General features: G+C 39.0%; 1 protein-coding gene across 2 annotated transcripts in view; it reads right to left on the bottom strand.

Moving 5' to 3' along the window:
• The window catches only part of glrbb (glycine receptor, beta b), a 30,389-nt gene extending 20,463 nt beyond the window's left edge, over positions 1–9,926 (bottom strand). Inside the window, exons 1-4 of one of the 2 annotated variants that reach the window (XM_086158028.1) lie at positions 9,607–9,926; positions 4,763–4,901; positions 1,279–1,385; positions 149–216 (exon numbers count right to left, since the gene is read on the bottom strand). In XM_086158028.1, coding sequence (XP_086014154.1) covers positions 149–216; positions 1,279–1,385; positions 4,763–4,884 — 297 coding nt within the window. In that variant the 5' untranslated portion in view covers positions 4,885–4,901; positions 9,607–9,926. The remainder of the gene's footprint in view (positions 1–148; positions 217–1,278; positions 1,386–4,762; positions 4,902–9,606) is intronic. The other variant, XM_086158029.1, reaches the window with a different exon arrangement.
• Positions 9,927–14,563: the final 4,637 nt, after the last annotated feature.

Below are 14,563 nucleotides of genomic sequence, written 5' to 3'. Positions count from 1 at the left end.
ACTGTGTGATAGCATCTAAAAGAATATACTTGTGCATTATGCTCCCAACCGGATTAAGCACTTTTCTTCCCTTCAAATATTCCTGATTGGCAGAAGTAGAGATTATTAATGTTTTTTGGATTTCAGGGGAAGTAAAGCGAAATCTTACCATTGTCGTTTCTTGAATCGAGCCAAAGCTGTTGATGAAAATGTTCACTCTGTCTTCCACAGGTATTCCTGGGATCACACACACACAGGAAATGGGATTTTAGGATTGAATCACATTTGATTTGGAGTGATACTGATTAGGTTATACATTCTGTTGTGTAAAACCCACTCAGCCAGTGTCATAAAATGTATATAATCTATGATAATACAGATAGCTCACCCTATGCTCAGCTTTGTTTGCATTATTTTCTAAAAGCTCTGGAGTTTTCTTGGATAAATTCTCAAAACGAATGTACACGGTAAATACCATAGCTCACTTCATCCGTGCAGTAATGCAATCGACATATTAATATGGAAAGAGTACTTGCGGAGTGAAAATCTCCATATGGTCTATAAATGCAGAACATGATTTTACTGGCCTGAGCAAAGGAATGCAAAGGCGCAGTTTAGGATGTCATTTGGGAGATCATGACATGATTTTAATGGATGGGGAGCTTTCAGCCCACCCTGAAATCAAGAGCAGATGTTTGCTGCTGGACCAGTTGCAAGCAGTCCAACAGGGAAGTGATTCTGCTCACAGGACATCAAACAGAGTCCTAGATACCGCTCCTGCTGCCAAGTGCCAAGATGGAAACTATCAGAGGATCCACCTGAAAACTGGTAAGCCCATCAGCAACAAACACCTCTTTTGCCATTTTACTGCAGTTTGATGGCTGCAGTGTGACATTTACAGTAAATACTATCAAGATGACAGTAAAGCTAAACAATTAAAATAAAAAGTGACGAATTTTAGGTTGGCAGGTGTTGCTTGTAGAAATCCATGTTTACAGTTTATCCCAACTAATTGAAAGAAGTTTAATTATACTGAGATTTAAATGTTGAAGTCTTTGGGTATTATAACATTAATTAAAGCCTTATATAAATGCAACACTTCTTTTTAAACGTGCAAAATACGAAAGTGGAAAGAGACAAATTTGGATTTTTATGCCCCAAGCCCAGCTGTTGGGCAGAACTAGATTTAAGGAAGAAATACAGAAGAAATGTGATCATTTCAGAATTAGACAGACATCAATGCTCTCGCGATGTGAATTAAAAATAGACAAAGATAGATGAAGAGGGAAACAGACTGGCCTTTGAAGTTGGGTCTTATTCTGGGATCATAGCTGACCAGTAACCTGTTCAAGATGTTACTGGTTGAATTTGCAGGGACTCTAGCCAGATCCTCGGATGACAGCTGTCTGCAAACAAAGGAGACCAAAATGAGTAGGAACTGTAGGGACGATTGCATGAGCAGGTCAAATTCAGAGTAGATGCAAAGTGCAGATGCGGTACAAGCACTTCTGCTCTGTATACACTTTGATTAAACTATAACCTAAACGGGCTACCAGTTGGGGTACGGACGGCCTCCTCGGATCGGACCACCAAGGCAATGTTAGCATGATCATTGGAAATATTGTCCTGTTGTGGGTGGTTAAAGTACAAACACATTTTTGCATACCAGTGCAAAACTCCAACCATAACGGTGACTGTGTGTGGTGGGGAGTTGGAATAGCATTACCGGGGGGTTCTTACTGTGAACATTCTTGTACTGATAGCAAAACAATGTTTATGTTTACATGCAAGTTTGCCATATTAACCAGAATAGAATACTCAAAATAAACACTGAAATTTCTCTAATGCCAATACCAAAATGAGTTCAAGTTCTAAGCATAGATATTCAAATTACAATGTATGAAAAATGTGTTTTTTTTTTCTATAGCTTTTCAAAATCCTTGAAAGAACATTTGAAAACAGCTGAATAATTTGTGCCCATATGACTGTAATTCACATTTTTGAAGTTTCTGATTAATGTCACTACTTTAATGAACAGTAAAATCCAAAAACAACCAAAGAGAAAAAAAAAATACTAAAAATGACCACCGTAACATGAAAGCGGCGACTTTCAAAGATGTTACGCCAAAAGACATTAGCGGTTGACTGATGAAAAACAATGAAATGGAGAGAAGGAATGGGAGAACCATTCTGGCAGTGGAGAAAGAAGAAACAGAGGGATTCCCCGTGGGTGGCAATGAATTTTCCTGCCAAAGAATTTCCCCTTTTCAAAGCATTTTACATATCTTCATGTAAACGTTATCATGCACAGAGGATGAGTTAAAGTGCTTCCTAGGAATGCTACGCAGTGTGTACGTTATGCGGTTCCCCTGATCAAAGTAAAACACATAATTCCCATCCCGTTAAACCTCTTTTTTTCTCTCCTTTAACAGGCCATTCTGACAACCTCAAGTACTACGGCTAAACTGGAACCAAGTGGTTCCCTTGATCCGCAAAAGGCATCTGGAGCACTTAACACAAGATATGTCGCAAGCGCTTGCCAACGCAAGGCCTACATCAAATGGTTTTGCCTTCATTTCAAGAGGATTCAATGTCAGGACATTTGTTACCATTTAAGGGAGCGGTAGGCCCGGCTTTCGGGACCTGATAGGCACTCCAAAGGCTTGCCTGGAAATGTTGATGTTGATTATCCTGCTGTGAGAAATGTACAGAACTGATTTGGTTTGTGTATCCATGACAACTTGTTTTACAGCTTGTCTATTTATGCCTCACCTCTTCGCCATGGGATCTGTTCGCAGAGGTAATGCTTTCAGCTTGGTCATAAATCTGGTTTGATCTTACAGAAAACGTCTGAGATAAGGCGACCTCTTAACACTCCATTACACATTGACGGGTGTTAATAGTAGAAATGTGAATCAATTATGACTTGTTTCCATGGCAACCCAAATTCCCCGCCGCAACAATATCAAGTAACGGGTACTAGATAGTCATGTTTAAACTCAAAGGCCCCAATAAGGAATTCTCTTCTGGGTAGTGTAATGTACTCTAACACAAGAGAAAGATATTCGAGTTAACTCTACAGCAGAACATATTGAAACTCATCTGTGCTGTTGTTCTTACAATTTTTTTTATGTGCCCGTTGTTTCTTTTTATTCTCCAACATAACAATCACTTTGTCGCCTCGTGTTGAAAAGTAATAGCAACACTGAGCTCATGCAGTTCAAGACAATATTTAAACAACATATGTAATTTTAGGCAATGAAATGTTGGGGTTTATATGAGACGGTCTTTTTTGTTCCAACATTATATTCCCCTAGATAGCACAGACCTGCAAATGTACTGCATGACACTTGTTAGAAAGTTGGACCCAGAACTGGGCAGAACCCAAAACATCAGTTCCATTACAGGCCCAATCTTCTATGATTCACAGCTGATTGCTTTCGCCAGTTGAAATTACAAGTTGTCTAAACACATTTTGTCTCTTACTAAATGTAACAACTTCTATAATTCTTGCCAAGAAACTGCAAAATGCATTCCATGACATTCCTCTCAGGATAGCTAATCCACTTCTCATTCATTTTTGAACTCTGCAACCTATTAATCATCTGTATAGCCTTGTAACATCCAGCCAGATTAAGATAACGTGCACCGTTTGTACTTTGCGATTATAATCCAAATAGTGTCTTGAGCTTCCCCTTCCTAGGAAGGTATGTTTACTTGGTGGTACAGCGTCAAACTTGTCTTCCCTCGGGTGCCTTTCCTCTCAGGCCCGGATGATTCTGTGTGTGAAGCCTAGCTTCCACTCACACACCAAAAACATTCAGTGAGGTTAAATGAAGAATACCATTGGTGTGAACATCAGACCCATTGGTTGTATATCTCTAGACACCAGCTCTGTGATCAATTGGTGACAAGACCGGGAGTGTACGCTCACTAACAATGTCACCTGAAATTGGCTAGCGCCCCCGTGACCCTATGTGCAGGACAAGCATTACGGACAAGCATTATAGTTTTACAGCTGTACAGTCTGTCCAGCATTAGCAATGAGTTTGCATAGTGATAGCGAACTCAATACCACTAGATTAGGTCTATGTGCCACAGATCCACAATTCAATCAGCTTCAGAACACAGAGAACCCTCACCCGCCTTGATGTCTTTATTGGCTTGAAAATTACATAGAACTTGAACAACATGATGTGTAGTTTTAATACGTGAAAAATGCTTGAAATGTAGTTATACGAGGTCACAGTCAAGTCATGTATTTCTAAAAGATCAGGTTACAAGAAATACTAGCGTTGCTTCAATGACTGTAGAAGCCTGGAGTTTTTTGGCAGATGCCTGTCAGGAAAAAAAAAAAATTAAAGAAATGAATGTGGTACAGTTAATCTTTATAAATACATGATTCATGCAAGGATAAGCTGGAAGCGGAATTCAGCCTTGCTGAGGAGAGAAGAAACACACCCACGCACTCACTGCGTCTAATGTTCATAAGCGACTGACCATGTCCTGTAAGTACTTTCTCTTTTATGGAAAAATATCGCAACATTGTGGAAGCAATCTTAGCATTTAAGTTTATTCATGTACTGAATTTGAAAGTTTGAGAAAGAAGAATAACGACAATTTGACCAGACAGCTGCCCCTGTTATTGTAAATTGAAAAAGAAAATGACATTATCATGTTGTTTCATTACAACATTTGCTGTCTAATAAATGCTGCACAAAGTAAATAATGCATGTTGTGTAGTCCAGTAAACAGCCCAGAGTATCATTCACTCCATACTTACGATGGGCAATAAACTTGCTTCCCTTTCTTTTTTCCCTTCTTTGCTCCTTTTTCTTTGGCAGATCCTCCCTCCAAACAAAGACCAAGGACCAGGAGAATGATAGCGAGCTCCTTAATGCCCATGCTGGCGTCAGTTTGGCCTGCAAGTGAGAAATCAAACAATGAATATACATTGAGGAAGGTGATGAATACGGTTGTTGTACAATTTAAAGGGCTGGTCCACCTCAATTGTTTTTCTTGCCCTTATTTATCCATCTTGATTGCTTTGGTGCAAATTTCTTATATTGTGATATTCAGAAATCCATAGCACAGCCAGCTGTATGCTGAGGCTTTTTATAGACATAAAATATACCTTAGAAATGATATTAGTAATCTGAATCACCTATAAAAATATAAGATTTAAAAAGATTTTTTTTTCTTTTTTTCATTGTTTCCTTGTCACACTACTCTTTCATAGATTTTTATTTGGTTGATTGGTTTATTTAATCTCTTTCACATCTTTGCATGCAACAAAATAAAGGCTTTGACCTTGGCGGAGGAATCATGTTCTGCAAAGGATGGGAATAGTAATTTTATTTCTCAAGGTCAATGACATAGTTCCTTGTGTTCTTGAATGATGCACTCCCATTTACTCTGGATTCATGTCACACAGAGTAAAAAACTCAAATGTAAATTAATCAAACTGACAAGGTTTAATCAAGTAGAGCAACTTCAAGCACAAATCTAATCAGTAGAGTAATGTACCTGAATAGCAACGGTCATTCAAGACTCGCCAGGTAAATTAAGCTCTAAGGAATATGCGAAAAATATTTTGCCTCAAATAACATTCATCGGCCATCCAGAAACAGCAGCGCTTAAGAAATAAAATATTTTAATTGTTTACATCACGTTAAGCTGATGGTAAAGATTGACAATGCAGTTTCAAAGAACTTTCGGCCCATCGCGAAACAATCAAAATTTGGTCCTCCGTGGCTCTATATCTTGTGCTAAACTGTTTTTACAGACCAGGTATACTTTACTCCATAAAACCAGAATTGGTCTAAGGCAAATACAATTATACACATACAAATGGATATCTTCATTCAAAGACCTCGCATTATAGGTAACATTTCTTGATAGAGGGTCATTAATCAGCTGGCGGCAACAGTGCCTGTACGATCCTTTCACCATCTCGAAGTGTCTCTTCCTGTGCAGGGACACTGGGACCAACAGCTTAGCCAATAGCCTCACCCCCGCACCCTGCCAGCGAGACTGTATATTAACTGAAGCAGTTTATTGTCTAGACGGGGACTTGCGCTTTTTTTCACTGTCCTGGCCCACTAACTCTTTCTCAGTTCCTTGGCTGCACATTGATCATCATCTTATCAAGAGGAAATCGTTTTCCACTGCTCAGTTCAGCACCTTGCATGTGTCCATGCAAAACCCCGGACCTCACCCTCACTGGCTCAATATCAATTAATTGATTGGGAAATTTCGAGCAAAAAAGGCCAACTGGTTGTTTGTCCTGATCAGAGGGCATGTCACGGCCAATGCATTTTGTGCCATAGTGACATAAAAAATTGCTTTTACAGAGAAACCAGTAATTTATGGTATTGTTATTTGTGGCTGAGGTCGGGAAGTTGGCAGTGGGAGCCATAGGGGCTCTGCTCCCTAAGGTTCACATGACAAGAGTCAAATACACTAAAATATACAATTGGCTTGACATAGGACAACCTGACTCCTACTGTTTCGCTGATTGGTCTGTGAAAAAGAGATGCACTGCCTCTCGGTGAAGCAATGCTAAATAAATCAAAGTTTGAAACAAAATTCAGTCTAATCTATCTAATCTCTGCAAAATTACGTCAATTTATGAGCTTAGAATTGAAAGCTCTATGAAAAGAGACTAAATGTTTGATTTTTCCCGCAACTGGATTTTACAACCTCCCAAGATACAAATAAAAGCAGAGAGACCAATGAAAATAATTGATCAGAACATAGAAAATAAAAATCAAATTCACATAAAATATAAAAGACAATAGCAAAGAAGAGGCATGGGGTAGGCTTATTTATGGGGACATTTTAATGGCTCCAGTGTCTTGATGAAAAGCAGAATGACCGCAAGGAAGAATTAAAATTCTAACTTATATGACTAAAGGTATTTGGAAAAGAGGCAAATTTACCAATTATTGAGCTACAGAAGCTAAATCTTGACATTATATGACGATGCACAACGTATCAGATCACAAAAATGAAACAAGCGATGCGGTCAGTACAACAAGAACAAAAGGCAAACGGAGGGTGGTAAGACATGCTACAGAAGAATATTGGCTTAAATGAAACCAAACGACTGCTAATCTCCTCAAAACGTTTAGCACTAACGGGTGAAAACACTCTCCTAAATATTCATTGGGGAGAATATTCTAAATGGGGGTGTTGCGTTCTTTTGCTGATGTAAAAAACACAAGGCTCTGTGTGCACTATTAATACATCTGCTTGAATGTTTATCTTATTTTATTTCTCAGAGACTTTACATGCATTTACACATGCTACTAGATCTGCTTGGTGGTCAAAAATGTAGAATTGTTAATGAATCAATATTTCTCTTAACCCCAGCTGGAGCATTAAATGTTTTCTGAATTTAATAGCTTTTAAGCTGTGGAGGTCTATGATTGGCCAAGAATCTCCTGCAAGCACCATTCCCCCAAGCACTTGTGAGGCTCCAGATGCAGTGTGAATTTTAAATGCTCCATCACCATCCAAGGACCAGTACGTGTACAGTTGTACACAGTTGTATTTGAAAATTATATATATATATATATATATATATATATATATATATATATATATATATATATATATATATTACATCCTGAGCCCAGATATGAATGCCTACAGCCTACACACACACACACACATGCTTGCCCATACGCAAACATTTTAAAACTACATACTGACCATTGTTATGTAACCTCTCTATGTTACAGTAACACATTTAAAAATGACCTTCAACACAAGCTATGTCTGTCATGTCAGGTTTGTCATCACAACATGACTGTTAATTCTTACAGTTCACAAAATGATTTAGTTTAAAGTGAAGCCTAGGAGTGTAAACAGCTTATATGGTCCTTGATCACTTATACAGCAGAGAAATGTGCAAGTGCAGTTTCCTTGACAACCTGCACGCAAACACCACAAGTAAACATGGTTTCAGTTTGCGTCAACGCCCTAATTATGAGAGCTGACACAGCAGAGACCATGGGCTTAGAAAATAGGAAAATAAAGGAAACAAGCATCAATGTTCAAGGATCATTTGCTATTTGATGTATCACACATATTCCAGGCACTGTGATAAATCTAGTTATAACTTTTCTTTGAGGGTAAAATGCAAATATGGGATAGGTTATGAATCACCATACAGCTGTCTAGTTGAAGGTCATAAGAATAAACAAAGTTTTGAGTTGCATGATTGTTTTTGCACCTCCTGTGTGAGTAATCTAAGAGCTTATGCGACTGACACCCTTGAGGCAGGGAATGACGCCATCGTGGACTTCATGTATTTTACAACTAATCTTTTTTCCTTCTTTTTTCTTTTTAAGTCCAACTTAGGAACAGATGTTGTGGTACCTGCATAACTCCTACTACAGAAAAGAGCCTTGGTTAGATACTACTGGTATTATTTCAATTCTAGTTTTCCTGTCTTTCATATTACTAATAAGGCAGAATTTGTCTCTTTCTCTTTCAACACATCACCAATCTTCAAATGTTGATACACAATGAGACTTGAATGAAGTCAGACAAGTCATCTGCTTCTTTTACTCCAGCTTTTGTCCCTGTTTTTTTTTTTTTTTTTTTGCACTTGAAAACATTCTTTTTCACCTTTTGCACCATATTCCAGGCCACTCCTGATTCTCAAATAGGTGGAGAGATTTGCAACTTGTCAAAAATTGATAGTCAATTAAAGTTGCACAATGTAACATAACAGAGTTTTCAGGGTCTGAAAGTGCAGGTTTCACAATTAGTGAGCAGAGATCAGGGTCCAGATAAAAAAAATAAATCTGTCTCGGCACCGACTGAGTCGACTCAATGCCGCCACCAAAAAAGATTGCCCTCTGTGTGTTTTACTACCAGCGAAGTTAAAAGTGGGAACACTTTGTCATACGCGGCTGAGACAGTGACTCAAACAGACATACATAGTTTGCCCCACGGATTCAAGGTCAATTTGGAATTGCAACTGGCCCACATTCTTCCCCTGCGTGTTCCAGTCTGCAGGATTGATGTTCCATTATAGGGAAAGTAATTACGCTCCATAGCGGATAATACGTGCGTTGATCGTTTTGGAGATGTTAATGGGGATAGTGATTTAATGAACCCATGACTTGTTGTAGCCTAAATAATGGGACTTGGTAAATTATGACAGTTTAATTATTTGTTTGCTTTTCCTTATCCATTACTGCAAAATGCAGACCCATCGGGTAAAAAAGCCCTCACTAATCTCATCACATCGCGATACTGATGTGGCAAGCGGAACACCAGAACCAGTACCCGTTGCCTGTGCGACAGTAGAAACACAACCTGTAGCTGAATGTCACCTTTTGGGTTCTTTGGAAGTGAGGAGGGCGCTGTGTGTGAGCTTGTTTGAAGGGCAGACTTGTATTCATTCAATAAAAAAAATAAAATAAATACAAATAAGCTGGACCAGTGTGGAAACAAGAACGCAAAACATCGACCACCATGACTGAGTGGGGGGGAAGATGCAGGATGGAGACAGCCATACATACTAACATGAACCCTCCCCCCCTATTTCATCACACGATAAACGTTGTGCACACAAACAAACAAACAAATAGGCCGACCTGCCCCGCTTACCGTCCGTCTCCGTCACCTGTCAGTTGTTGTGGACACAAAACGGGAGAAAAGCTGACCGTACAAGTATTCGTCAACGGAGGCTTCGTGACCATCCGCTGCCTTTCTCTTCCATCGTCTTCTTCTCCTTCTCGAAAGCAATTTGTTGAATAAAGTGAGAGCTGAAATTGAAAAAAAAGTTACATCTCGGCAAATTGCCAATTTTAGTTTTTCTCTCCCCCCACGCCGCGCTCGGGTTGTTGTTATTTCGGAGAGAAATCGTGGAAAAGCCGCTGCCCTTTTCGCCCAAGATGGAGGCTAGCGTGTACCTGTCATGTAACATGCGCAGTAGCGGCAGCGCGAAGCCCCATCAGCACCACGGACAGCACGCGCGCATCCCTCCTCGCGCGCACAAACACGCTCAGACACGCTCGCGGCTCCGGGTCACGTGACGAGGAACTCGCACGCCGCGCTATTTATGGAAGCGGTCGCGAGACGAGAAACGCGGAACTACAAACAAAATATGGACGCACTTTCGTCTCGGTCGCTTGAGGACGGAGATTATTATCGCTGTATGATACAATCCGGTGATTCATGGACAATATCTGTATCCGGTTGTAGGAAGATAAGCGTTTCCCATAATTGATCATTCTTTGAGTATCAATTAATCTGCGCCTATAAAGTCAAAAGTTGTTTGTGCACAAAGAACAACTGGACATCCGAGCTTCAGCCTTGGGTTTAGTGGAGCAAAATACCAGGTAAAGTAGAATTACTGTTATGGTAGTAGTTAAAAACAGATTGACAGGTTCAACAAAATGAGTCGAATATAGTTATTATTATTATTATTATGTTATTATTATTGTTATTGTTGTTATTATTAATGATATTATTATTGTTATTATTATTAATAATGTTGTTGTTGTTATATTACTACTACTACTAATAATAATAATCTTCCTTTTCCCCTTTTTGCTTTTCCCTTCAGCGGTCGCCACAGCAAATCAACCTTCTCCATCTCACCCTATTCTCTGTATCCTCCTCTCTCACACCAACTACCTTCATATCCTCTCTCATTACGTCCATAAATCTTCTCTTTGGTCCTCCTCAAGACCTTCTGCCCGGCAGCTCCAATTCCACATATTATCATCATCATTATTATTATTATTATTGTAATGCTTTAGTCATGGAAACACCCGGGTGACGGTAAAATGTCTGTTTAATGAGCAATAGCTCTTGTGGGTTGCAGCTGCACCACAGAGGCCTGCAATACAACTAATTGTTTCCTCTCAATTCCAGGTAAAAAAAAAAAAAAAGGAATTCATTGCACCCCAAACCACACCCACATCCATCAAAGCAACTCCAAAAATCAAACAGTAAACAAGCATCAACATAAACCCAAATATTTGTGACTTGTTGCATCATTATTATCCATCCATCCATTGTCTGCCGCTTGTCCTGCACACAAGCAGGGCCACAAATGCAGACAAACAGTCATTCACCCACTCATTTGGGACAGTTTTCCCCCATTTTCTTCCTTCTTAACCTGTTGCATGTCCAAAAACATGCAACAGGTTAATTTGAAGATAGGGGTCTGGGCCTCACTGCTCTGGCTGCTGCCCCCGCGACCTAACTCCGAATAAGCGAGGGAAGATGGATGGATGGATGTTTTTGGACTGTGGGAGAAATATATATTCTGTCTGATTATGATCAGTTTACAGTACATTTCTAGATGATATTCTTGGGTGAGTTTCTACTTCTTCTAAGTAAACCATACTCATAAATTGATCATTGGAAAGATTTATCGGATCAGAACAGAATCGAAGGTGCGGCGTCGTTAATCCGTTGACGTGTGGCCAAATGGCAACTGCAGACGAGGATAATGTGATATGAGCGGCGACAGCTCCTAACTGGACTGCGCCGAGGTTGATTTCAAGGCTGCGGTTTCAGGGGATTACGCCTAAATCACAGACAGCAGCTGAGTTTAAGTGAGTCATCTGTTAGTGGAGAATGCTTGTCAATCTATTTAGGGGTCCAATCAGGCTCTGGCCATGTTTCATTTTAGTGATAGGTTGGTGTGTCTCTGCAGTTTGTGTGCTAATGATGAGGTGAATGAAAGAGTGATTGGTTGAGTGAGTACAGACTTTATATTCAAATTATTAAAGCATGTTTCAGGATGGGGCAAATAATATAACGTGATAAAAATGGTTGTATTTGGTTCATCAAGTGGCAGGAAAAGACTAATATGTAGATGATTCTTCCCTCCAGGACCAAGGACAAGGATACGGTCTACCGCTAGGTGTCTGCTTGCGTTGAGCAACAAATCAAATTCAGGTCTGCTAAAGTAGCTACATACTGTAAAACTAAATAAACATACTGCAAGATATTGTTCCTGTAAGTATTTTAGCGTTGATACGACACTGACAGCTACCAGTATGAGAGCTTTGAAACAGTTTAATCTGATCTGAAAAGCCTTGGATTTAAAATAATCGTTGTAAAAAGGTTAAGGTGGGATAATACAAACATGGAGATATGTTGAATGAAATGGATATCGGTATAAAATGGATATTCCATTTATACATTTGATCAGCAATTACAACAGTTTGCGTGTTTATATTTTGTAGTTTGTACTTTGTCCACATCTGTAGAATGATACATAAATTGGAGCTCATATGATCAGTAGTTTGCTTTTTCTCCCTAATTTGAAGAAGCCAGACAAACATTTGCATGTATTTAGAACAGGAACTGAATTACAGCCTTGTAGAAACACCAGAGTCTTGAACATACTTAATCAAATGAAAAAAAATCTGAATTTAATATGCATACATAATGGGGAAATTACGATCGAGAGTTAAAGATAAAAAGTATCAAGATGCAAACTGTTGTATCACTGTGCAATAAATGAGAACATTTTTCTGATGCGATCTATGCACAGTTTTTGAATACTTTTGAGAGTCATTCTAATATTAATGCATCATATTATGTCATAATATCATATTTATCATATGAATGTGTCTCGGTGTTAGCTGCAAAAAAATGAAAATAAGATATTCTGTGCATCGTACAATCTTTGTGAGTATATCAGGCAAATGCATGTATTTAAATACAAAGTACCGTTTTTGTCTCACAAATGTAGTGGGAGTATAAATGAGTCAAAATGAATCAAAAATGAACACCTGCCTCGGCTACTTAAGGCGATACTCTATATATCGACCAAGGTGCCGCAGTTATCACTTCATGAAGTCCTTTCTTAGTGGTTTTGCAGTGAATGCTTCAACATTCCTCTCAGTTTCATACAGTGTTAAGTTAAAGCGAGGTTTGACAAATCCTGCTTGTTTGGGAGACTCTTAAATTCCAAATGTGCATATAAAAATAAAGAACGTTTGTGAATGAAATGTCCTTCAACAAAGTGAAGGTCAAATATCCAACTTTAAGAACATGCATACATAACCCAGTTGGCCCATGAAAATATTGTGGTCTGTTAAGAAATTCATAGCGATGTCAGGAATTATAGCACAAATCCAGGCATGATGAAAAAATAATAAACTTTTAATGCGTCTTAAGTATTTTCTGGCACACTTTAGTCGTCGCTGATTTTTTATATCTACACCAAGAACATTTTACAAACTGTTTGTGATTCTTCATACTTATTGTGTTTGTGATGGAAAAATGAAATAAGAGAGCAGGAAGCTTGCGCTTTTGTTCTTTTGGTGAAAACGAAATTCCGCTGCACACTGCGACCAAGACGATTTTCCCACAATTCTGATCCATATCTCATTCATCACTCTATGTCAAACAACTTGGGCGGCTTTGCACATTGATCCCTGAAGGATAATTTTGAGTGACAGGGTTTTCCATTTGCATGCACAAATTAATCTGCACCATATGTATAGAGATTAATGATTTATGTCAGAGGCCATAGTTCTGGAGTTATAATCAAGAAAGTTGAAATTGAACACAAAGATCTTTTTGTGCTGTCTCATAAAATGTGCACTGGCTGCCTAGGAGACGTGTGTGTTGTGTGATGGACAACCATGTACTATTCCAGACATACGTCAAACCGGATTAAACCAGTGAATTGTCGTATTACACCTGGCATGTGGTCTCTTTTGCTATTACATTCTAGCTGACTATCTGTAGTTACATTCAAATGAAAATATCCTTTCTGACAAAGGTAGAGAAATGTTGCTACTTCCTTTTTTCTCTCTCTCCGCTTTCTTCTGCCACGTCTGTTTCCAATTCAGAAGTTCTTCAACAGGGCACGGGCATACTTTAGATCGGTGACAAGATCAATTGCTTGGAAGGCGGTATCCCGAGAGTTGCCAGAGTGAATAAAATTTTGATATAGATCATGATGGATTAAGATGATACTAAGAGATGATTGGATTTGCAGCGCACAATAAGGGGATTTAGTCAAACTTGTGTGAATGGAGCTAATTCAGTGTTGCTAGGAAACATTTTTCAGTGATGGGGAGAAGAAGTTAAGAGAGCAATGTTCATATAAGGGGAAAAATGATAGAAGATTCTCACTTGACTCAATATTATCAATACTGGCAATACAGCGGCAGACCAATTCTGCACACTATTGGCAGGTCTTGTCCTGCCAACGTTGACCTTTTTTTTGCTGAGTTCTTACCATCAGTATTGATCAAGGCCATATATCTGCATGATGCCTCCTCAATCACACCTGTCCAGAAAACCCTGGTCTACATGTAAGATCTCAACAGCTTTTAAAGTGCCCATACACATATAAATGCAGCTGTCCAGAATAAATACTATAAAAACGTCTGGTGTGTCTCTGCACAAAATTACCCAATGAAACTGTTTATGTCATTGTTCGGTACTGAAATGCGGTGGGAGTGCTTTGCAGCTGTTCTGTCTTCTTTGCTTTTGATTTTACACAATCTAATGGGGTTTTCTCTAAACAGCTTTCCCTTGGCCTAAGTACGGCACCTTTTCATTCTTTCCCCATCTCCACTTCTTG

The sequence above is a fragment of the Fistularia commersonii genome, chromosome 13, assembly GCF_037954325.1.
Source record: "Fistularia commersonii isolate RoL2024-O1a breed Wild chromosome 13, RoL_Fcom_v1.0, whole genome shotgun sequence".
Taxonomy (NCBI): Eukaryota; Metazoa; Chordata; class Actinopteri; order Syngnathiformes; family Fistulariidae; genus Fistularia; species Fistularia commersonii.
The sequence above is the reverse complement of the archived record's forward strand: the minus strand, read 5'-3'. Positions and strand labels throughout refer to the sequence as shown.